Source organism: Periplaneta americana, chromosome 1 (assembly GCF_040183065.1).
Source record: "Periplaneta americana isolate PAMFEO1 chromosome 1, P.americana_PAMFEO1_priV1, whole genome shotgun sequence".
NCBI classification, from domain to species: domain Eukaryota; kingdom Metazoa; phylum Arthropoda; class Insecta; order Blattodea; family Blattidae; genus Periplaneta; species Periplaneta americana.
In genome coordinates this window covers 77477908-77504541 of record NC_091117.1, presented here as the reverse complement: position 1 = coordinate 77504541, position 26634 = coordinate 77477908, and the positions used below count along the sequence as shown (strand labels likewise).

At 34.2% G+C, this 26634-nt stretch overlaps 1 protein-coding gene across 2 annotated transcripts in view; it reads left to right on the top strand.

Moving 5' to 3' along the window:
* The window catches only part of gprs (speckle type BTB/POZ protein), a 206798-nt gene that overhangs the window by 163537 nt on the left and 16627 nt on the right, over positions 1 to 26634 (top strand). For both annotated transcript variants that reach the window (XM_069822467.1, XM_069822459.1), the window contains one exon: positions 1918 to 2061. In XM_069822467.1, coding sequence (XP_069678568.1) covers positions 1918 to 2061 — 144 coding nt within the window. The remainder of the gene's footprint in view (positions 1 to 1917; positions 2062 to 26634) is intronic.

Genomic DNA, 26634 nt, shown 5'->3' with positions numbered 1-26634 from the left:
GTCTATGTTAAATCGTTGAACTTGTTGATGTTCTGTCGTGCTTCCCTCCCCACATGTGGTAGCAATTAGGTTACATCCATTTTCGGCTTTTTCCTTCAAAATTCTCAAATGTTCCTTCAGTGGAACAGTGAAAATTAGAATGAGACAAATGACCAACAGGCTTGGAGCTCACATACACACTTTTTCTCAGCCCAAATTTCCCTTGCAAGAACGCGTTTTCGCATACCTTTGAAATGTCCATCCATTTCTTCATTTTTTTATTGGATTCATTGGCACTCGTGTACAAGACGAATGCTGTGCAGTAAGAAATATTTCAATTGCTAATCCCGTGGCATGAATGGAATCTATATATGTATGAAATATGTATTATCTTGAACTTAACCATATGGTTGAAAAGAAGAAATATTTAAATTTGGGCTACCTAAATTATGTTTTAACAATTATAAGTGTGAGCGATGAGATGAAAGAAATAAAGCTTTTATTATGATTGATATGGCCTTGAACTGTTGGAAAGATTCGTATAGATATTACTTACATCCACAATAATGTAGGTCCTTAATTTATTGAGTAATAAATCGGCCACAATGAATTAGAGATGGAACTTACAATCTCATTCATGAATAGATTTTGTAAAGAGAACTTGTTTTGTCGTAAAATATATGTTCACCATGGTAATGGCTGAGGTTTTACTGTACTAGACTTCAAATGTTCCTAAAAGAACAAGAAGTGACAGTCCTTCACATTCTGTTAAATGTGACCTGTGCTTACACTTGTAGAACACATTGTTACAATATACACGAATGTTTTCCAGATTTTTTTTATTTTGAATCCTAACATTTGGAGAACAATAAGATATTTTAATTTAGTTTTCAGTAATAGTAGCGTGTTTAATAAATAGTCTTCCACTCAGCAGTTAATTAATAGTATTGGAATCATTTGATTTTGAATGCAGGGTCGCTAACAAATTCGCAATTTTGCATGTGCACTACGTTTTCTGGCTTCCTGTAGAACACTTTCACTTTAAGGAATTTCCATAAAATGTAATCACACGGATTAATGTCCGGGCTATGAGAGCTACATTTTGCCACCCTCATTTCTTTCAGGAAACCGATGCGACATCACATGAACATCAAACGTCTCGTGTAGAAAATCAAGACTGCTGTTTGCAGCATGTGGACGGAGTTCATCCTGCATGAACCACTGCGTAGGGAGATGGGGGATAAAACTGTTTTCCAACATGGTTTTGTATCAAACTTGGCTGACAGTTTCATTGAAGAAAAATGAAACGATGATTCCATGGCTCGAAATCACGACCCATACATTAACTTTTGTCACATACATTTCTTCTCATGCAGTATATGAGGATGTTCCCGTGCCCATAATCGAACGATTTGTTTATTCACAACACCGTTCACATGCTGTGCACTATTGAAGAGTGGTGACTTGCAAGATGTTGTGAGGAAAAATGGCAGTCATATTGAACATGTTATTCCTTAGGACACATTTTCCAGCATATAATAATTAATTCTGTACAGTTTTTATACTATTTTAATACAAATAAATATATGTTATGTATAAAAGAAGTAGTGTGGCAGTTTATGCAACATTCTGTATTATACACATACAGAGGTGTATTCATGGGGGAAGAGAGTATTGAGGAATATTCAAAAAGACGTTTTTGCTGCTTCTTATAAGGGAATCCAGTCTACAAAGTTCTAAATGAAATACAGTATTTGCTGAAAAAATAACAATTTAACGATATATTTTTTAAGAAAAAAAAGAGGCCTTTCTTAAAGAAATCTGATAACCATACACTCCATTATTATGTTTGGATACGCCATGGTTGACATAAAACACTGTTTATTTAAATTGTGAGTTACATGTTAATTGTTCCTACAAGAACGCTGTTTATTGCAGGCAGACCCAACAAGTGTCGACCCCGCCAAGCTCTCCCCCAACAGAGTGAGGCGGTCAGGACAGGGTCGTTCCATGTCTGTCCAGAGCTCACTGGATCCGTATGGCAGCAACACGACCCTCAGCTCCAGCGGTAGCAGTGAGATGGTGAGCTCTGAGGGGGGTGGTACCAAACATTCATCCAACTAGAAGCTGTGCCAGCATTTGCACATGCAAACATACGATCTTCTCAACCAGACTCTTTCACATTAATGATTTATTCATAGTTCATTATTGTTATTGTCTGACGACACAAAAGCCTGCCAACAGTATATGGAGTCAGGGTATTACGTCGACATAGTCACTTGGCCTGAGAATAAATGGTTATGGTTCTGTAGTCATAATATTAAGTTTTTAAGGTACCGGTATTTAATGTAATCTTAACCTAAATAATAGTGGTGCCCTAGTTGGGATATGTCCACTAGTTGTGGCCTAATGTTAAATGACAATGATTCCTTTAGAGGAATATTAACATAATGACCACTAAGTAATTTAACTTTGTATTATAGAAATACTGTACTGAATATGATGTATAGAACAAATTGATATAATAAGGTAGTTATAGCAGGACTAGCTAGAAATTACAGATGGCCAGAGGTGTAGCCCACCACTATCTGTGCATCGCTTTCCTTCATAGCTCCACACCTGTTCAGATCTCGGATCATCTACCCTCGATACTTAACCAATTACAGACAGTGGTCTGTGGATCACGTTCCAGACTTCATCTGTTCAAATGTGTTCATGTCAACCTGTACTGCAGGTAGCATTCCTTTCTCAGTAAACTTTTTTCATGATTCTGCCTGCAATGGCTGTCACATAAGAAACGTCGATATGACAGCAACGCTCAGGGAAGTAAATGGTTGTAGGAGAAATATATTTCTAAAAATGAGCAAAGACAATTATGATAAACATTGGATACGATAGAAATGTTCTCTATCCGTCTGCCATTTTTTGTTAGGCCTACTGTATTGAATAGTTTAGTTAATTTAATTATTTTGTTCCAGTTATTACACAAATTTAATTGAAAATAAATTGTTCACTGATTCCAGCGAACGTAATTTTGTCATAAGAATGATATGTAATCTTTAATAATGCTAATTTTAAGCTGCATCTACACAATTCAATTTTCTATGCACATACGCATTCAATCTGGGGAGGATATTGAAAGAACCAAGTTGAAAACGCACATTCAATTAAGATGCATGCAGATTTCGTATCTACATGGTGCGCCATGTTGAACACTATCTTCACTATGTAAGTAAGGCTATGGATCGGTGAAATTTCTAACTTGTACATTTTTGAACCAATTAATCTGAAACTTTTACCACATATTTCTTATAGTGAGGACATGCAATACACAAATTTTCATTTTGATATTCCAATTAGTGTACTTATAATTAATTTTTGTATTTTATTTTAATGCTGAGTTATAATTGTCTCAATTTTCAAAGTTTACATATTTTTATTTTATTTTTATTTAATTTATTCCTAACAAATGCATGTAAAATATGACACAAGCTTTTCATGTTTTTGCAATTTTTTGAGAAAAGAAATATTTACCCTGTTGGCTGTTAATTTTTTCATTTTCTAAATCTTGTCACATCCTCAAGACATGGTGATATCAATAGCAGAAAAAAACACATGTGTCACTTTACTTCACATGCTTTTGTGGACATCCGTGCGCAAAATTTCACTGAAATTGAAGAAAAACTGCATTCATTAGAACATTTTGAATATTACAAAATGTTGAAAATTGGAAAATCGAGAAAACGAATGTCAAAGTACAACATGTACATGATGTAATATACTATTGATATCCTTCCTTACCATGTAGGTCTACCACATAAACTTTTCTCCTACATAACAGCGCGACATATGAACTGACTGAGAAGTCAAATTAGTTAAAGAATGAAGAATAAAGTCTATCAGTATGACAGCTGAGTGTTAGTTTGAAGGGCTGCAGGCCACGCATGCTCTGGTCTCTTTAATTCGTCCTGAAGGGCTTCAAATTTTCACAGGGCCAATATGCACAGATTTAGAAAACTGAAACATTATTTGATTTTTTAGAGTTGAAAACAAAATTTCCATTTTTTATGTAAGGCTTATTATTTCTTTCGTTATTTTCACCGATTCATAGTCTTAATTACTTAATATTAAATAACAATCCAATAATTAAGGCCTACTTGATTCTCAAAATTGTGGTTGAACACTCCATAGGCACTCGTATTTGCAATAATCTTCAATAAAGCTAATCATTTGGTACCTCCTGCCATTTTCAGCTTAAAAGTTCACCATTACGAAATAAAAGAATTTTCAGTTAATTCGCGGCCTCGTAGAACAATCAGCTATTCGCGACATGCTATTATTGAATAAATAACGCACAAAATACCAGTTGGAGATTGCTAGCTTTCATTGCTGCATGCATTCTCATTTTCAGTGGAAAAAGGCATACACATTTGAATGCATTTCGTTCAATCTTGCATGCATTGCTTGAGAATTGAATGTGTAATGTTGAAACAAAAATTGAACCATGTAGATGCATCTTTACAGGTTTCAACATCTAAACTTGCGAGCATAAATTAACGACCTGTGATATGAACTTTTCAATTGGAAAAAAATAATGTACCGGTACTCTTAACTTCAAGTATCAAATAATTCGACAGCAATATTACTGAGTAATTGGACATTAATTAGGCTAGATTAAAGAAGATATGAATATCCATTTTTACAAATTCTTACACAAATCTTTCATTAGAGTCGACCTGGGTAGTGTAGTCGGTATAGTGCTGGCCTTCTGTGCTTGAGGTTGCGAGTTCGATCCCGGCTCAGGTCAATGGCATTTAAGTGTGTTTAAATGCGACAGGCTTATGTCAGTAGATTTATTGGCATGTAAAAAAAAATCCTGTGCGACAAAATTCTGGCACACCAGTGACTCTGATATAACCTCTGCAGTTGCGAGCGTTGTTAAATAAACCATAATTTAAATTTCTTTCATTAGACCACAATATGAAACAGTACATAAATTACCATGTTCAGTTACGCATAGTATATTGATGAAAGTTAATGTTTTGTGTTATAGTCTACTTCCTTGACTTGATTAAACAGGAATGCTGACATCTGCAATCTACAGTCATTGAGGTAGTGCAGAGAGTACACATGCACTGCTCTCCACATTCCAAATATTTCTCGCATTGAGAAAAATCAAGTAAAACTAACTAAATACCTAATGGTGAAAAATAGGAAATTATAGTCATGTTTTATTTGTAATTAGTGATTGTAGGGATTTACATGTTAATGATTTATTTACTATTAGTGTTTCATATACCTTATTTTATTTCAAGGAGTGCAGTTCGGTGGTTCCTTTGAACACCCACTTACAGATTTATGACTTCCTACATAATCACCTCTGACAATAATTCCATCCTGTCCCCTCGTCCCAACATTGCACAGTTGCCACAATCCTGCCACAATCCTGGTGACCCTCGATGGCATTCTTGGAATTCGGAAAAGACGCGGCAAGTCTGCCTCCACGTGGATTTGACGGGAGTCTGTCAATTCTTCTGAACGAGGGTCGTGATTGGTTACTGACAGGAGAAGACAAGATTTCCGTCACAGTAAGGAAGACATTTATTTATGACAACCAATTAGTAGGGGGCAGTAGAAGGTCTGTCGGCAAAGTCCTTTCTATGAAACTGCACTCCATGAAAAAAAAATACAGTATACCTGGGTAGGTCTATATAGAGAGACTATAAGCTCTCTTTCATGTACAGAGAGGATATAGACACCTTCAGTTCTTAAAATTCTTATAATTCAGTATCTCTTCCATAACCTTGTGTCTACTGATTCTAGCGATGCCACTACATATTGAAAGGTTGAAAGATAATATTATATGTAATGTTAAAAGCATGGTTGAAGTAAAAATACTTTGTCCTTAGTAAGAATCCAATAAGTATAATGACGTCACTTGGGAACAAAGCGAAAATGTGCAAATGATATAAGTACGGTATATATATTCTGAAATTTCTTTTTTTATTTCTTTAAACCTACATTTTTCTGTTAATTTCTAATCCAGAGTTTATTTAGAATAGCTAACATAAAGAGAGAGGCCAATCTTTTATTTCTTCTTCATAATCAATTTCCTCACTAAGCCCCTGTCAACAAAGACTAACAGTATCTCATAAATGTAAGAGGAATAAAGCACAAAAATTCACGGAAACAGTACCTTGCTCCAGTATTGTTGGTCGGCTTAGAGAAGATCTTGTGTTTAGCTGAACAGTATTGCATTACAATCACAGCATTTGTACCAGAAAAGTCACACTCACTTGGTAGGCATGATGCAAGCTGTTAAGACGATGTGTTATAAGATCCAATTATTTGCATTTATTTGTATATGAATACTGATTTGCTGAATCTTCAACTAGTCATGGTATACAGATTAAAGTGGCTTGTCCGTCAGTAATTCTGAAAGCTCTGTTAACATTTCTCTCTATATATCTTTTCAATAACAGCAGAAATTTAATCTGCCAAGAGTAATAATACCAGTCTAACCAAGTAGTCTACAGTTTTTAGTCATAGATAAAATCTGTTTGGAAACTTACATAAGAAGTTCATCCTTGACTACAAATAGTTAACTGATACAACACGAAGCAACTTTTTTGATAGCAGGCGAGAGCCAGATAATCTCAGATTCGCGTTCGTACTTATAATATAACATTTAGTCACAGATTCAATACATATTTAATTAGATACCGTATTCCAGGAAATAAAACAAAATGTATAAGTCATTATTTGATTATGATTCACGTTATAACACTTTTAATATATAAAATATAATAACATTTTAAAAAGTCAGTGTTGAAATATTAAGAAATGTAATATCCCTTGAATATTCCATATAGGCGTTTAAGAGTGATTTGCTCTGTCTCCTTTTCAATGAAGGGAGATATACTTTTTTTTTTTTACTTGGTTATTTAACGATGCTGTATCTACTATTAGATTACTTAGCATCGATGAAATTGGTGATAGGCGAGACGGTACTTGGCGAGATGAAATGGAGGATTTGCTATAAATTATCTGACATTCACCTTACAGTTGGGAAAATCTCGGAAAAACCCAACCAGGTAATCAGCCAGGATGGGAATCGAACCCACATCCAAGCGCAACTCTGGATCGGCAGGCAAGTGACTTAGCCGACTGAGCTACGCTGGTGGTGAAGGGAGGTATATGAGTGTGGTGGTGGAGATAGTGATAATGCCTCTGTGTTGTTTATTATAATATCAAAAAATGTGAGTTAAAATTTAATTGTGTGTTAAGTATATTTTGTTTATGTATTATTGTACTTACCATACAATTAAATTTTAACTAAATACAAAAGGACACAAACATATACTTAACATACAATTAAATTTTAATTCACACTCTTTGACATCACAATAACAACACAAAGGCATCCCCCTATTTTCCACCACAACACTCATATACCCCCTCCCAGGGTTGCCAGATGTCCCTATTTTCATATAAAACTCCTGAGTCCCACTTCGATTCGAGGCGGGATGCAAAAAGTCCCTCCTGTAGAAAATAAACGTCACTTGTATAATTTTATCATTGCCTAGTAACTATTTTGTTCTAGGCCTAAATAATTACAACAAATTTAAATTAATTTTCTTACCAGTGTAGGTTTTCATATTGGAAAAAATTAATATTTTGGCAAGTGTAAGGTTTGTAACAGCTAATTCAGTGGTGAATATGATATTTCTAGACATTTAAAAAGAGATGTTCGTCACAAATGCATGGCAAAGAGAATAGAGAAAAACTTGTTGAAAATGCTAAAGTCCAGTTATAAATATGCAGGAAGCTCTGAAAATATATGTATATTGTACGGTACTTATGTTAAATTATTGGTTTGGAACAGTAATATGCTAAGGCATAAAATGAATATGAATTCACGTAACAGTAAATTTTATGTCATTGTTATAATTTAATAAACATTGAAATTTAAGTATTTTGTCACATCTGGTGCCATCTTTTGGAATTGTGCTTTACAATCAGTAATAAACAGTTGGGGAAATCTATGAGAGAGAACTACTATTAAGTCATTAAGTTAATAATTTGGCATAACATATTATTGCCATAAGCCCTTCAGAAAGATCCCAGAGAAACGTGATGTAAGTTACAGTCAGATGAATATTGTTTTGTACTTGGAAACTTATATCTACAATATGTTTCTTTTATTAAAATTTCAAGTTTGAAATTCATATTAGTTTCTTCAACTATATATAAAGGGATATTTTTTCATATCATTCTTTCTTTAAGACAAAACGTAAGTACTGTATATTACGATGAAAAAAGAATGGTAGATATAAAATCTGGCAACCCTACCCCCTCCCACAGAAGATGGTGATCGAGAAGATACAAGACTGTAGCACCAGTGAATAGGGATTAATGAGAATGGACACTGAACGAAATTTCGTCCTTTATTTTTTTTGTGCATTTGTGCTAGGTTAGCATTTTATTCCACTAGTGTAATTGAATACTTTTGAATGATGGAATAGCAATCCCTATTTGCTGGCAACTCTGCTAAAAATATTTCTGCTATTGATTGGTGGTGTGATATCAGCACCAACTCTACGGAAAAGGCAGAACCTCATGCTGATGTAAATACAGCTGATTTCAAGGTCACTGAAATAAGTCACTCCTACATCAAAGGTACCAACACACAGTGTCCATACTTATTATTCCCTATACACTGATAGCTCCAGTAGATTGTTGACAATGGAGCACAACACTTCGAAATGGCCATATGGGATATTCAACTTTCTTTAATATTTTAACATTGTGACGTTTTAAAGTTTTATTATATTTTATAAAATATATAGGCCTACATTAAGGTTACCAGATTTGGTGAAACGAGCGTTGAGTGGATTCCGCCGATTTTGGAAAAGACACCGACGTACTTGAACTGCCAACATAGAAAACAAAAAATCACACTCAATCACTTTCACCTTCATCTTGATGGGATAATAAAAGCCTAAACTAACCTAACCTAACCTAAGTGCGTTGGTGTCTATTCCAAAATCGGGGGAATCCGCTCAACGCTCGTTTAACCCCAGATTTTTTTCACAATTTCCAGGAACAGTTATTGATACAGTACATAACTACGTGAAACATTTCTGTTAACGAAAATTTACCATGTACTTACATTGTTTTTACGCACTTAAAGGAATTAAAATAATCATTCTATTTATACACTAAAAATATCAATTCTGCGTAATTATTACTTTCAAATGAGCAGTGGCGTATACTGATTAAAGGGTTTGGGCTACCACTGACCCTATTATTACACAAAATATATTTTAAAATCCCTATAATAAAATTCCTTACATATTTATGTGAATTCCAGACGTCTTGATTGGGACGAAAATACGTTGATGACTTCGTCATTGAAATTACAGTTGGGCCACTTGCAAAGTTTCTGTAGAAATGACTTTTCAACGGACATCAGTGCCAAGCCGGATAAACGTTCTTGTGTATTTGATCTTCAGTAGGATTTTATTCTCTTCAACGCAGAAAATGTTCTTTCTACCGATGCTGACGTAGCTGGTATTGTCACAATTAATGTTGCCAATTTAAGGACTTCAGGAATAATTTGGTTCAGCTGGTTTTCATATATGGCAGATAATATTTCATGGATAGGTTTGTTCGAAAAATCAAAGACTTCTGCTGAATATATTACACTTAATTCATTTTTCAAACGTACTTGATCAAAGTGACTGTTATAGGACTGAAATAATTTGTTTAGTGCCTCATTCGGGAAGTTTTCTCTATAAGCAGAAAATTTTTGAGAATCTAGAAGATGTGTGAACTGAAGCTTTCCATAATCAGAAAATCTGTCAGTAATTTCCATGTGCATACGATCTAGTATGCTGTAGTACAGCTGCATGTATTTCAATTCATCATCTCCTTTTCTTCGCTTTAATGGTGGTTCCATTGTATTGGCTGAAGAATTTTCATTTTCCATATTACTCCATATGGACAGAAACCCACTACGTCTGAACTTGGATATAGTATTTTTTTTTTTTTTTTTTTTTTTAACTTTGATACCTCTTGCAAGTAGTATGCTATGTCTAGACTTTTTTTCTGAAGAATATTGTAGAGCACATCTGTATGTGCGAACACTCTAGCATAGACTTCAAGAAGAAATATATTCTGAAATTGTGTGAAAAAATTCAAATATCCTTGAGCCTGCACATTTACAGCATCATCCCAGTTTTCTTCAGAGTCATTACAAATGATATTTTTAAAGAAAGCAGTCCGTTTTTCTCTGTATTCCTTTACTGTATTTACAAGCCGAGATGTAAAATTCAATCTAGTTGGTGCTACTTTTGGGAGTTTCTTGTTCATAAATTCCTTGAGTTTTCTGATCTTTTAGGAGATGATGAGAAAAATGCAGCTAAACCCGACAGTGTTTTGGAAAAAATGCGACATTCTGGAATGGATGAAGTAGTTTGTTGCAAAACTAAATTGAGAACATGGCTGTAACAATGGACAAATAGTGCTTGAGGATACTTTTCTTGAACTTTTGTTTTTAAGCCATTAATATTTCCCGCCATAACTGAAGCACCATCGTATGCCTGTGCAATTAACTTATTGCCGACATTGTATTCTGCTATAACACCTTCCACATGCTGAAACAAAGCAGCAGCAGTTTTGTCCGAACTGACATTTGTGAATCCTATAAACCGTTCTTGAACATTGGCAGTACTGTCGACGTATCTTAAAACAGTGGACAATTGACTCTGATTAGAGCAGTAACTTGTTTCATCAACAACAATGGCCACAAAAGGTTTTATGTTTTTTATCATAACCCCACTTATAGCAAATATTAAGTCATTCTGAATTGCGAGAGAAGTACCACGAAATACTGTTGAACTCTCAAGATGATTGGCCAGTAAATGGTCAAATTCACTTAAGGAACTTAAATATTCAATATAATTTCCTATATTGTCTGATTCCACACTCTCGTTATGACCCCGAAAAGCCAATTCTTGTTTTCCTAGAAAGCAGACTGCGTTAATAAGATGCAGTAAAATCTGCCGATTTTTTTTCACAAGAGCATTGTGTTGGTTGATGTATAGAGCTTTTCGCTTATATAGCTGTAAATCAATTCTTGTCTTCCCAAAGTTTGCAAAGTTCATGCTACTACAAATATGAGCTTTTGATTTGTCGTATTCTAGGACTGCCGTTCAAAGGGAGTTCATATTAGAAAACCCCTCTTTTGACCACACATTAGTTTCGCGGCTAAATAACAAACATGGCCAGCAAAATAGTTTAGACAGTTTAGAAGTACCACACAACCAATTCCACTTACCATATGATGTTGAAGTGTAATGGCGTGTGTACTCTCGCTGTTTTTCTTTTACGTCCATGGACAAATTTAACTCAGGAGTTGGTCTTTCCATTTTCACAATTTCAACTTTCTCGTTGTTATGTACGACGGTTAAAAGGCACTTTTAATAAACCTTCTATTACACAGTCATTTTCAACACAAACCTCTCCAGAAACTTGTTCTGCCATATTTTTCACAATATCACTTAATTGGGAAATTAAAAACTTAATAATTCACAATTAATATAACTCTTAGACACTCGAACAAATCACAGATTTAAAATAATGCACTGCAAGAACACAATCACATTCAATTGCTAGCCTAAGCGTATTGCTGCTTCGCGCCTGCGAAGAAACCAATCATGAGAGCGGCAACTCGCCCGCCTACAGTGCACGATGGAAACATAAGGGAGCGGGGGGGATGGGCAGTTGTGCGAAGGACAGCGTAAGTGAAACGGTCACAGGCTACCTCACGTAGCGAGCAGTTTCTCCAGCGATGCCGCCTTGACAACTTGTTTATTTTCAAGAGCAGAGAGCGCATATAAATCTAACAATTACTTTAATTTTAATTACTATGGTAAAACTAATAATACAAAATTATTACATTATGTTATATTATAAACTTTTTCTTTTGTAATTTCCTTGGGCTACCGCCGGTAACCCCGGTAGTCCGCAAAATACGCCCCTGCAAATGAGTGAATTTTTTAAGCAGTTCTCTGGATCACAATTTTGCAGCATGTTCGTGACAGATCATGCTGAAGTTGGTTAAGATAGCAAGCATGACTTGAGCTGTTTCTAAAAACTCATTCAGGATTTTCTTTGTTCTCCACTTCATGTTCATAGAAAAAAAAAATTATTTTTACTGAAGCATTAATTCCAGAAAGACACGGAGATTTTCAGTCAACTTCTGAAATTGTGCATAGAAAATAATTTTACCAGAGAGAATTTAAAAAAATTCGCTCCATTTTGAACAAAGATCAGCATTTTTTCATTTCATTTTGTTATTTTCTCTAAGTCACACACTTCTTCAAACAAGAAATATCATGAAATATATTTTTTTCATACATGTCATGTCCATCTATTTGTATATTGGAAGGAAAATAATAGACTATCTGTTCAAGTTTTTATCTTTCCGGAGTACATTTCAGCAATATACATTCTATACACTTATCCTGTGAATGAAAACACCAGGCACTGAAATATTCAATATCATTTTTATAGGAAAAAATTTATATAATAACACAAAAAATCCAGGAATATCTGGGGACAAATTAAATTCAGGGACATTCTGGGGACAAATAGCAAAATTTGGGGACTATACCCGGGAAATGGAGATGTCTGGTAACTTTAGCCTACATTTGTAATACTTGAGCCCGCAGCTATGATGTGCTGTTAAGTATTGCTTTTTATTTGAACTGACATTTAATATACCTAATTTATATTTTTTAGTTCATTGCGGTTTCGAAGAAAATTTATGCTGAAAATTACCTTTCATTAACATCTGCACAGAACTCTAACAATTGTAAGAGTTTCACTTTTGTTTTATCTTTTGGGCACCGGTACTCTAATAACTACCATGCTTGCTGTTATATCTAAAGAGTAAAACCAAGAGTATGTTGTGAAAGATAAGTCTCTCACTGAGTGTGTTCCAGGTAAAATGTATCAGATGGCAAAACAGCCACCAAATTCCATCCTCTGTGGGCTAACATTCCATTGAGATTGCATAATTATTTATCTGTTTCGTGAAATCACAGTGAAGTCTGTGACAAATATAATAGAAACCTAAGTATAAATTATGAAAAAAAATACAGTAAATCAGCACTTACTCTGCTGTGTATCGGGATCTGGATGGTAGATGTCCCAAAAATGAACTCTTTTATTATAGCCTATTTTCTGATACATCACCCAGAGAGAAATGGAAACAAATAAAGTCTAGAATTTTAAAGGATATAAGTACTCAATACCAAATTTTACATTTTATTTCTTCCTCTAATCAAATAGGCACACAGCGTCAAATTAAACAAACTATCTTTAAATTAACAAAATAAATAAGTAAGTAATCATGCATTGAGATGATATAAAGAGAGAAATAATGAGAGCTTTGCAGGACCTGACTTGCTTCGTGCATTTATTCAATAACAGGTGGAAACAGCGTTAATGTTTGAACCTAATACAATGAGTCAGTCAATTTCCTTCTGTGATGTTCTTACTCATAAAGTTCCAGATTTTGTTATTATTTTTAACACAGAGAAAATGTAGTTGTTGTTTAAAGTTTCAATCAGCAAAAAACCTGATGCATATCTTTCGTGGTCATATCTTGTAATGTTTCTCCTTCCCTAAATCCCGTATTTTGTTGTTGATGTTGTTGTTGAAGTTTAAACAGATGTATAAATCAAATTTTTAAAATTTAAAATAATATAAATAATTCTAGATAACTGAATGCATGTAGACAATCGAGAGGTATTTTCAGGTACTTCAATATTATTATATTTCAAGAACACCAAGAAATGAAGCAAAAGCTTTGATGGAATTGAATATATATATTTAAAAGAGTAATATATAAAACTGCAGGGTTCACATTCCCCCATCTTACTCCAAGACAGAGATATGTAACATGCACCAAATTTATTTGTTTTATTTGCTATATCTATTGTTGTTTGAATAATTAATTTGGTTGAGTGTTTACAGACTGAATAGCCAGTTCAGTTCCTAGCAGGCCAAGAATGGTATAACACTACGTATCACCAAATTCAAATGACTATGAGCCAGACATCCATCTTAATAGTTATTGTAGGTAAAGGTGTTGAAGCGTAAGTGTGATTACTGACCTTTCTCTAGTGTCAGTAATAAGAATTATTGTGATTCTGCTTCGAGCCTGCTACTTGCCTTAAATATGGAGTATTAATACACCAATGGCAATTTTAGCTTTTAGATACTGGGATAGGTACCCACTGGTGGTAGGACAATCATACACAATTCACACAACGAAACATATGGGAAGATAGTGACAGAATTGAGGAATTCCATATCAACTCTTGAATCTGCTGTATGAAGTCAAAATTTTAACTGAATTCAGAATAGAGTAGAACCCTAGTTTCAACATGACCTAATTTTAAAATAACACAAAAATTAATTTCCAAGAATATTGAGCTCAAGCTGACTGAAGTCGTTTGTTTAAAATTGGAAGTAATATTTTGCATAATCTCGTAACTCATCATGTTACCTAATAGTAGTATTTCATTATACATTATACATTATATGACAATGTTGTATTAGCTGCACATTTATATAGTGTACTGAGCAAGTTGGTTCACGCGTTCAGCATGGGACTCGCATTCAGAAGGTCCGTGGTTCGATTTCCGGATCTACCAACCTGACTGTGGTTTTTTTTCGTGGTTTTTCACATTTACTTAGGCAAATGTTGGGTTGGAATTTTCATTGTCACAGTGCATTTCCCTTCCCCTCCCATGTAGAAAAAGAATTTAGATTTCATTTCATATCATTCATCTTCATCTCATTCAATAGATATATTCAGGTCAAGACGCATGTCTTCATCTGCTAACGGGAGGGGGTGTCCTCTCCGCAACCATTCCTGGGTTCCCAGTCTTCCGCAATATCTCTGCCAGGATTCATTCATTAAGAGAACTGCCAAGGTCGCTTCAACACCTTGGAAGGGTGGTTGGAATGGATCCTGTGCTGCTTGGTCACCTTGGTGGTGTGAACTTGAAGTGGGAGGGGGGGTAGGAGACCTCATTGGATGAGCAGGTGGGGGGTCACATGCTGCCGGTGGGTTGGTACACCCTCATCCACATTCATGCCATAAATTCGAGTTGCACAATAGGCCTCAGTGTGGCCTGTAGCCACCGTGACCTAACTCTAACTCTGACCCTAACCTATATTAGGATCATTGAAAGGTGATGGTGAAATGGTATTTTTGGCGAGATGTTTTCAAGGGTGAATGATAAGTTATGGTACACCATTATGCATCACTAATAATGCTACATTTCCATCACCTAGATTGAAATTCTCCCATTAGGTTTCATTGTAATAGGAATAATAGTAAAGGCAATGTATAAATGACAAAAAAGAGCAAATGAAAGGCTAGTAGAGTGGAGAAGGAGCATTATAGCATCTAAGATACCGTAGTGATGTATCAAGTTTTATCGATAAGGTTAGAGAGGGTGATAGACTGAGATCTGTGACACACATCCCCGAGGACTGTGACTCATAGCCCCTAGATCTGTGATGCATAGCCCCGAGGTCAGTGTTAAAGCTAGACTGGGTTAGATGAGGGGATAGTAAGTGACAGAAGACCAAGAATATTCTCGTAGTACCATATTCTCTGCATAGGTTAGTAGCACTGGAATTCAACATAATAGCACGAAAATTTTGTACTGGTACTAATGGCGTAGAAAACAGTCTAATATACGGTAGGGCCTATTCTTGTGTCTAAGAAAGGACACCGTTTGAAGCAGGTGGAAGGGTATATAGCTTTCACAGTGTTCACATTTTGTTTCTAAGAGTGCGCTTTCGTTATCTAGATTATCCCTGTGATTTCAAACGTGCTAAAAATAGTTTATCCTGACTTATCATATACCCTTCAAGGAATCTTCATTGAATTACTTGACATTCGCATTATAGTTTGGGAAAACTCCGAAAAAAAGCCAAGTAACTGTCAACCCCATAGACCATGTCAGGGGCCAATAGTTTTGCAGATTTACATCATTCGGTACTTACCCCTTCTTAGCTTCTATTTTTGCTTCCCTCTTCAATTCTTCCTCTTTTTTACTAAATTCTGCAGCATTATTTATTTTTGCAGTGTGTAACTGGGCTACCAGACTAGTTTTGGTTCACCCCAAGTACTTTTCTTATACTGCACTATTTTTAATATGAATTACATTACATGAGAAAGTTTGAATTTGTTGCATACTTTGACACGAATCTTTTTTATCTTTGAACTCAACCTGTGATAAAGAGTTTTCGATGTAATCTTCTTAATTATTATCTTATTAGTAATTTTTTTTTAATCTATACATGTCGCATTGACTGCTGAGAACTTAAAACAGTGAACTTGGTCCATATCGTTATCCCTTTTGATCCAATATTGTCCTCCCTCAGATTTTTCTTAGTCTTTCGTTCCTCTATAATTTACTTGATTAGAGATTCCGTTCCGTCACTGTTTTTTTATTATAACACATGGCCGACCAAACGCCATTTGCATTCCACAATCAGATTCAAGATGTCTTAATTTGTGAGTCGTTACAATTCTTTAGGTACGGTATCTTTTCTGGACATTTTATATTCGGGATCATTCAGATGATCATGGTACTTCCACATTCACAGACACAGGTAAAGGAATGATTTCACATTTCTGTTGAATATCAGAGATTTTTTTTTAAATGATACTTCTTCAAGCAGGGTATAATTATTATATGGGTACTAATGTACAATTACAATTTGTTTTCTTTCTTTTTTTTTTTATTATCCAAATATCTGATGTCTCTCTTTGCTCCACTATTTCTAAATGAACTACTGGGTTAACAATAACCAGCTGATAATCTAGGGTTAGTTCTAAATGATCTCTACCATTATTGTTACCGGTATTACAATTGATATTTTCATAATTAAAATTGTCATTTGATCGTCCTTCCAATCATAGGTCCATAATTTTCGTCATCTTTATAACCAACATCAGCGACAATTACCTACATAACCACTCTTTCCATCACCATCACCTTTTTTCATGATGATGATGAAGATGATGATGATAAACATATTATGATCATGATCAAAGGCAGGGTCATTTTAACCCACTTCTCTCCCTGCACTTCTGGCTATTATAAACCATTGCAAATCATGCACGAAAGGAGAATTTTTGAAAATGCAAAAGAGTGACATAAAACATGTTCTGTATATTCATATCCTATTTCATTAGCTAACTACTCAATGGTATTTTTAAATCCTTAAGTAAGAACATCATTTTCCATATTAATATTAATTCTCTGAACTGTTTTAAAAATACAAAGTGACAGTAAAAACAATAATTTTCTTTTGTTTGCTATATTTATATATCATATGTGACGAAAATGTTTAGGCATTTGACAACTTAACTCTAACCTCACTTCCAAACTTCTGTCCTACTTCAGTTCTTCCTCTCCACAAATAATCGGAATGCATTCAATGCAGTGACTCCTATTAGTATTCAGTCACGTGTTGGTATTATGTATTCTTAACTCTCATTAAACAAACAGTCATCTGGGGCTATTTTGTGCCACTTTTTATCATTTTTACATTTTATGCTCTGTAAAAAGTAATAAAATATTTTACTTAATCACCGCTTAAGTTCTTTTGAGTCTTTTTACGTGTGCGAGTTACAGTTACCAGCCAGCTGTACAACCATTAATCAACAGGACTCCGATTTTTGATCAAGACTTTCCTTCCTCTAAATAGGTTGATTTCCACGGCTAAGAAATCCTATCTATCCCTCATTGCATCGGCTGCTGCTTGTGGTGGGTTACACTTAGCTTCTCTCATGTCTTAGCTATCAGTAAGCTAACAATTAATGCTAGATTCCCCAGATTATGTATCTGGATCATTGATACTGAGCCTACCAGGAGAAGGTGGTAACTCCTGGGAGGCTTTTAACACTTTAAGGCAGTAATTATTTTAAAAGTATGAATTTGAAAATTTTGTAAATTGTATTCAATAATTTCAAATAGTGTATCACTTTACTACACTTACAAAATATCTCTAATTCAGAAATTAAAATAGAAATTTAAAACTCCTGTCATAGTTACTTAATTTTTTTATTTTACTTGTCAGTATCTAAGTGCATTATAGGGAATGGATGAGGATAATAATGAAGACGAGGAATGGAGAAGGGAAAACCCGATGCCAGCATGTAGCCCACTCCTGTCAAATAGGACCAAGGCGGCCACTTGTGTGGTTCAGTCGGTTAAGGCGCTTACTTGGGCACGGGTTCGATCCCCACTTGGGCTGATTAGCTGGTTGGATTTTTTTCGAGGTTTTCCCTAACTGTAAGGTGAATGCCAGGTAATCTATGGCGAATTCTCGGTCTCATCTCGCCAAATACCATCTCGCTATCACCAATCTCATTGACGCTAAATAACCTCGTAGTTGATACAGCGTCATTAAATAACCAACTAAAAAAAAAGCACCAAGGCTTAACGTCCCCATCCAACAGACTAATCACTATCAACAGTGACAACATGCCTTCTCTTCATATGCACTGCAGAGAGATTTGGGGTTTAACCCAGGCATATTGGTACACACTCTAGTGATTAGAAGTTTTGCACCACCTCTTCTAGTCTCGAGATAGAAATTTTACACGAAAATCTAACCCCGCCGGGAATCAAACCCATGCTGGCTATTCTGGAGGCAGACGCGCCACCACAGAGCTAACACTGATTCTTATATACGACCTAGCTCTCCACAGATACACATCATGCATAGCATGGCCTGCTGAAGTGATGTGCAACTTCAAAATGGTCACAGTCCTGCCATCTACCCACAATATGCGAAACCCGAATCACGTAAGTGAAGTGCGTAGGCATTGAATATACAGACAAACTTTCGAGTGTCTTTCTACTTTTCAGTAGTTATTCTTTCCACTCCACCATAATTCACACTTCAGTCAATTCTCCTCCTATAGTCATCAGATACACATTATTTGTGCTATTCCATTTCTCCATGTACTAAGTCGTCCACGTTTTCTCCTTCCTGGTGGCGACCACTCCAGAAGAGTCCTGGGCTATCTTTGCTCTTCTGTTCTTCTCACATAGTCATACCATTGTAAAATTCGCTTTTCACTCCTGTCAATTCTGATTCTTCCATATCCATGAGCTTTCGAACGTCCTCATTTCTCACCTTATCCAGCCTCGATATCCTAGCTCCTCTTCTTATTTCTTCCATTTCTGCTACCTGAATTTTAATCTTCTGACGCTTAATAAGTGTCCAGCCCTCTCTGTTAGAACACTCCCTACCACTATTTGAAGAATTTGTTTCTTCATTTGTTTAGAGATTACTCTACTCTATAATATGCCATTCAACCTTTCCCATGGTTTTCTAGTGGCTAGAATGCTGGACTTGTAATCCTGTGGACCTGGGTTTGATCCCCGGTGTATAACTTGTGTTGGGCAAACCCAGTGGTTCAGGCAACACGAGGGTTTTCTCCAGGACCTCCAGTTTTCCTGTGGCATCCCAACGAATCTCCATCATCATCATCCCATCTCATCATAGGTGTAGCGTAGACCAGCCTCCTATGGTGCACCCTGGGCAACAACTCTGTCGGTAAATTGGTCCACACAACTGGCTGCATATACGTGAATGACGCAAGTCAAGTACCCGCCATTAGTAAAAAAAAAACTTCTAATAACTTCTCTTGCTTGAAGTAACTTGTAATTTGTATCAGCTTTACAACTTCCTACTTTATGCATAAAGAAGCCTTATAGTTCAATTCCTTCACTGCCTTGATGATATCTTCTAGGAAGAACCATATCTCTTCCGTCTTCTCCCACAATTAGATGTTCCGTTTTCTTCATATTTACTTTGAAGTCCTCCAATCTCCAGTGCTTCCAGAAGCTTTCTAATCATAAACTGGGGATCTGCATGATCTTGAGCAATTACAAACTGGTTATCCGCAAAGAATAGAGTACACCGTCCCATGGTCAACTGTTATTTCCATGTACCCAAAAGATCGGTTCCATTGTCCTATAACTTATTGAATATATATTTTGAAAAGTGTAGGAGGCATATTACAGTCTGAGGCCCTCAATTGTCCGGAAAGTAATAGACAGTTTCTTTCCCACCTGATATAACCCTAGTTATAGCCAGGCAACATTTAAAACATAGCACTTCTGTTCTCGAGTATCGCATAATGTCATTGTTCCACACTCACCAACTGATAACGAGAGGCTTGACAAAGAGGTAGGCCGTCTTACACTTTAAGATTGATCTGAAATACGCAAACCCAATAGGAATAGAACAATGCTATATTACACTATCTGCAGTAAATTGTAGGCCTACCACAGCCCCATCTGAGGCCCTTAATTGTCCGGAAAGTAATAGACAGTTTCTTTCCCACCTGATATAGCCCTAGTTATAGCCAGGCAACATTTAAAACATAGCACTTCCGTTCTCGAGTATCACATAATGTCATTGTTCCAACTCACTAACTGATAACGAGAGGCTTGACAAAGAGGTAGGCCATTTTACATTTTAAGATTGCCTTGAAATACGCAAATCCAATAGAAATAGAACAATGCTATATTACATTATCTACAGTAAACTGTAGGCCTACTTCACAGGAGCAGATGTATACTGTTCAAGAGACTCGAGACAAATTACTTATTCCCCACTCCAGTCTGACCAGTAGGAGCATTTGGTATTTCTGCTCACTTCGAAATGTATGCTACCTGGTTGTAATAACCAAATATTAATGAGAGTCACTGTAAATAAATAGATGCACATAGTATTATGTAACAGAACAATACTGAATTACTATGTCTATCTATAAAAGTATTACATTATGTGCTGTTTCAAGATAACTGGGTGGTTGTTTGGAGAATGAAGCTTGATAGTACGAAATTGAGAAAATGATTTATTTTCTACTTCATTCTTTACAATAGTTATATCCTATTGGGAAAGATTAAATTGGTACCGTATGATATTATAAAAACTAGGTACCAGTTACTTAAGTTTTGTATGGTAAGGCTTAAATGTGTTAGACTCGCTTTTCTGTAAACTGGGGTTCTACTATTCAAAATAATGAGATCTATTTTGAAACATTTATAGTCTGTACTTGGTATATCTGTCTCATTAATTCATAGCCTTTTCAGAATTGGATCAATATACTGTACTAGTATTCCATTACAGACTTTTAGTATGAATTCCTATTTTATCAGCAAGTACTTCAGTTACGTGAAAAATAAGATCGGAATTAGTTCCTATGTACAGTGAATAATTTTTATTCTAGATTTCTATTGCAAGTCATTGTAAAATTATCTTCGAGATAGGTATATTTTAATTTTGAGATATAAACATGCTTCATCTACCTCTACTTCAAAATAGACTGTAAAAGTGTTGTTAATTATCTTGAAAGAATTAATTCATTGAAATTTATTTCTCATTGGTCTTTTATGCACCATATGTTAATTGTTTAAAGTTTTACTTTGTAAAAAGTATATTTCCAGTGTTTACAAATCCATAGAAATAAAGTTATAACATTACATTTTTTCATAACAATAAATTTTTATTGAAAACAGATATGGTAATAGTAACACTAGTACCATACACTTTAATTCCAGTATTATATTTGATAAACTTAAGATTTATGTTACATCGATTGAATGAAGAGTCGAAATATTTCAACAATGAAGATTTTGTGGTAAAATATATGTGCCAGAAATTACAGTCTAGCTAAAAGTATATCAACACGAAGTAAAATAAAATGTTCAACTACCAGTACCGTTTATAATGTTACATACAAACGTTAAGAAGTGCATTGATTGTGAGAGATATATTATGTATATAAGTCTGTTGTTGTTATACATAGAACTGATATGAAGCAGGAAAATGGTAACAATATCCACTGAACCTTTCCAGTTTGCATCTTATTCGAGGTACTGTTCATGTTCTACAGAGGTAATTATATTTGAAACATTTGACAACACTTTAATTAGCAAAAAAATGGACAAAAATTTCATTCAAGGTGTAAAAGAGATTAAGGTAGGCCTATTCATCGACTTTCAGGACAACAATCCATCTTTGTCCCTTAATGTCTTTCAAACTTTGGTGACATGATGCTTGGGAGTAAACTAAGCAATTTATATAATTCAAACTTGAAAATCTAATTTGGGGACCCAAAGAAAAAATATTCTTGGAAAAAAAATTTATCAAATTTTGAACTGACCTAACTCCATTAGAAATTGACCCAGGGTAAACCTTCTTTTGCGAAAATGATTTGATACATATGGAGAATGTTACATACCAAAATTATTTATCTTGAACCATTCAAAAGATATGCCACATTACATAAAGCACTCTAGAAATATATATATATATATATATATATATATGCCCTATATATGTTTATAAAATAATTATAATCGTTTGAAAATAATAATTTTAGTTTACAACATAGCCACATGTTTAAGCTTCAATTTGGTACCTCAGTGAAGTCTTTTGCCCAATTGGAAGTCTACTTTTTGTCCGTCGGAAGGATAATAAATGTCGGAAAATGTAAAATAGGAGAAAACTGACATTGGAGATGACGTAAGGTATAGAAAGTATAGTGTGCTTATATTATAAATATCCAAATAATTATTAAATTATTGAGATAATGGGTATACAAGTATATATATTTTTGAAAACTAGAAGAAATGAACTTCCATATGAAGCAAAATCATTATTTACCAAAATTTTAAAGAAATCTGACATTTCTAGAGTCGATGAATACCCTAACTACTGATAACCTCCATAAGACAGCATCTGGATTCAGCTATAAAATTCGATAACAGTAAGCTAAATGAACTCTTCTCATTCTATCTTCATCTGCTGGATTTATAATAATTTCAGAACAGGAACTAAACATAAAACCTTAAACTTCATGAATTTTCTGTTCCTATTGATTAGAAAATTAATTTCCTTAGACAAAATAAATATAAACACATATTATACATACAGAAATAGAGTTATTTTCTGTATAACACATTATCTACGGCCTAAATTTAACTATTATAACTTACTGTGATTTATAAACATTTCAGAACTTTTACTCACCAGCAGTCTTTTATGTAGTATTAGTCATTCTTTTGTAATTTGTTGTTAATATCATCATCATCATCATCATCATCATCAACGTCATCATCATCATCAAGTTTATTATGAATGAATATTATGAAATATTCTGTACGGGTAGATTTTTCAGCACAACTCAGTGTAGTTGCTGAAGTACCAGTGTGTCTCAAAAATATAATTGTGTTATACTGCTGCTGCTAAAGTTAAGATAAAATTCAAAATTGGAATGTTCATTTCACAGACACTGTGTATACAGTTTATTTTTATACTATGGAAAAATGTCTTCAAATCATTTAACAGTAATAGAAGTATTTGTCATTTCAGTATCTTTCTGTAGACTACAAATTTCCTATGTTAAGCAGAAAATTACTTTCAGAGAAACTTCAAACTCTTTAATGACAGCATGAAGTAGCAGATTCAGATATGTGCCTTGTATGTATATAAAACAATTGTCATTTAGCTAAGAAAATATTAAATAAATTTTGTCATAAAATTATTAAAATAAAATCATAGTATTTGATCTGTGCTTACACTAATTTTAATGCTTTTTAAAATCTATATACGAATATATTATCTACAGTAATTACCGTTATTTCATATTTGATGTGTAGTATCTACGAAAATGGAAAAAGCTAGTTAATGCTGACTGTTTTAAGATTTACCAACTACGTCTTGAAACTTGAGTGAGACCCAGGGATCATAATATTTAATTAAGACTTTGCAACGATGAATATTTTCAATTAAAATGGAATATGTAACACATGCTTCTGATTAATTCAGTAATCTGATATTTCATGTTCTTTTAAAAATTTATAATGAAACCACATCTTCCTAGAATTTAAATTTCAGGTTCCTGGCACTATATTGTATCACAATCTTCAGTTGTTCTATATCAGTTCGAAATGTGTAATTGTGAATGTAATTTTCTGTGAGAACAGCATGCTGTTAACGTGTTAAATAGATATAAAATTATGCTTGAAATATTTTGAACAATTATTTCTCTGAAGACCAACTCTCAGATAATTTTTTATACATGTAGGGGATTCTCTTCCTGGAGGCGAAAGAAGGGAGCTTGTGATCCAAAAATTTCCTAATAACTGGAAATTAGCTGCAGTAATTAAATTACTTGTTGCATGAGATTCAAATGCGATATTAATTGTCTTCATATTTTATGTTATTGCATAACAGTTAAAAATTCCTATTCCTGGCTCAAAAATAACAAGCAAACATTAAATGTTATTCACTGTTCTACTGTAAGTATTGTATATGTATATACATGACTGTGAAGTTGATGTACAGTTGTAATTTCTTATGTCCCTTTTCTTACACTACTCGTAACGCCAACAAACAGCCTACACACTTTGAAACAGAATTTGTTGTATTTTGCAGTAGCTGTGCAGAAAGAAAAAATAAATTTATTGAAGAGCAACGATTAATTTTTTTATGAGTGAAATATTTTTGAATAAAATAATAAAGATTTTAGGATTCTCCCTCTGTAAACAATTATCCTCAGAGACAGTGGTTGGTGTTACCAAATAATGTTGTGGAATGTTATGGATGTAATATTATTGTACCAGTTTTGTTTGTTGTTGTTTTTAATTATGTAGTGTTATTGAGTTGTGAATAATCCTGAAAGTTGAGTGTTGTTAATCTGTGTACAGAGCTGTAACAGAATGCATGATAGTTTCAGACTTTCTTAGATTGAAAATTAATTGTTATTACACCCTTTTTCATGTAACATCTCAAGAATCCCCAGCTCTGGTACCTTTTGACGATAGGGTGTTATAATTCTATAACACTACGAAACTAAAATGTTTCATATACCTATATGAATTTTTATAAAATCGCGAATACTGTGTAATAATTTTTCAACAATTAAATTGTTTTATTTGAAAATGTTACGCACCGCGTTTAGTGCCTACAGAGTACAAATTCAAAATTGGCATAATCACCAGAGAATACATTTCAACTTTAATTTCCCTTTATGTGGTTTTAAAATAATATCCATAAAAATCATGATCTTAAAAAATAACGATAATTATAGAGTGATGCCATAAAAAATATTAAGTAAAATAACAACTTGCATGGTGTCCATAATTTTTTTTTTTTCAAATAACTCAGAACATGGAATTATTTATACTGTTAATTTTATATCAGAATTGCATTCTTCCTGAAATTCATTGTTTATACAAGTACTCGTTATCTTCTTTGTTAAGTGGAAAAAAAAAAATGTAAATTCTGTGTCTTTTGGCAAACACATGCATTTGTGTCAGATTCTAAATAAAAATGATATTATGCATTAATGTTGAACAGCTGTTATGATACATGTCATTAGATCGGGTTCATGACAAATGGCTTAATGTAACCCCCTCCAGAATCATAACATATGGACAAGTAAAGAAAGGCTGCTATATGCTATAATTGATATCGTATGTTGCAATATCTCAACTGTACTTACCATATTTCAGAAACTGTTCTAAATAATGGATTTGTTTATTTACTTTCTTTATTCCAAATAACGTTATCCTTCATCATCTAGCATTTTACAGATACCTTTGAATCACTCGGTATTTTCAAAATGACAAACAGCAATATAAAAGGTATTCAATTATATTAGATCTTTCATAAGTCCATAAAACATTTTAGAACTTCACCACAAATAAACTAAGCAACAGATACTACATTTTATTTCAAAGAAATGTAGGTAAATTCTCCAAGTTTTTTTTTTTTTTACATATCTCACAAATGCTTAATGTTTCCACCCTTGCTGATCTAGGTGATAATCTATTTCATCCTACACATGTATCAGCATATCACAATAATTGATCAGTGCCACAACGACAGTGATACAGTCGCGAAGTTCCTGAACATAAGCGGAGAGTGTGCGTACAAAAACAATGTCCTTCACAAATCTCCACAAGAAAAAATCGTAAGGTGTTAAATTTGTCTTCTTGTTGAATTGTGCTCGAAATCGTCACTGCACAATCAATAATGAATTATGTTCTTGCGTATTCTAACACACTAAATGCTTTCTCACGTTTATTTAACGCCATATTGACTGTTACTAAAATGTCTCTTAGAAACCAATTCACTACTATCGTACTCCCCCTAGCGGCAAACTATGGCAATTAAGTGATACAGGCTTCTTCCTAATAAAACTAATTCACTACTACTCCTCCTAGCAGCAAACCACGTCAACTATGCAATACAGGCTTTTTCCTAACAATACTTGTAAAGTTTCTCATTCTATCGATACAAGGATTACGATTATCTATTGCTTAGTTTATTTGTGGTGAATTTATAAAATGTCTCACGGACTTATGAAAGGCGGTGTATCTATATGATTGCAATTTAGTTATTGTTGTTAACAAGACGCATTGTGTTGGTCGTTTGCATATTTTAAATTTTTTAAAACTTTATTTTATATATGAAACAGCAGGCTTGATTTAATGTAAAAGTCTGTGAGGAAGCTTAATTTAT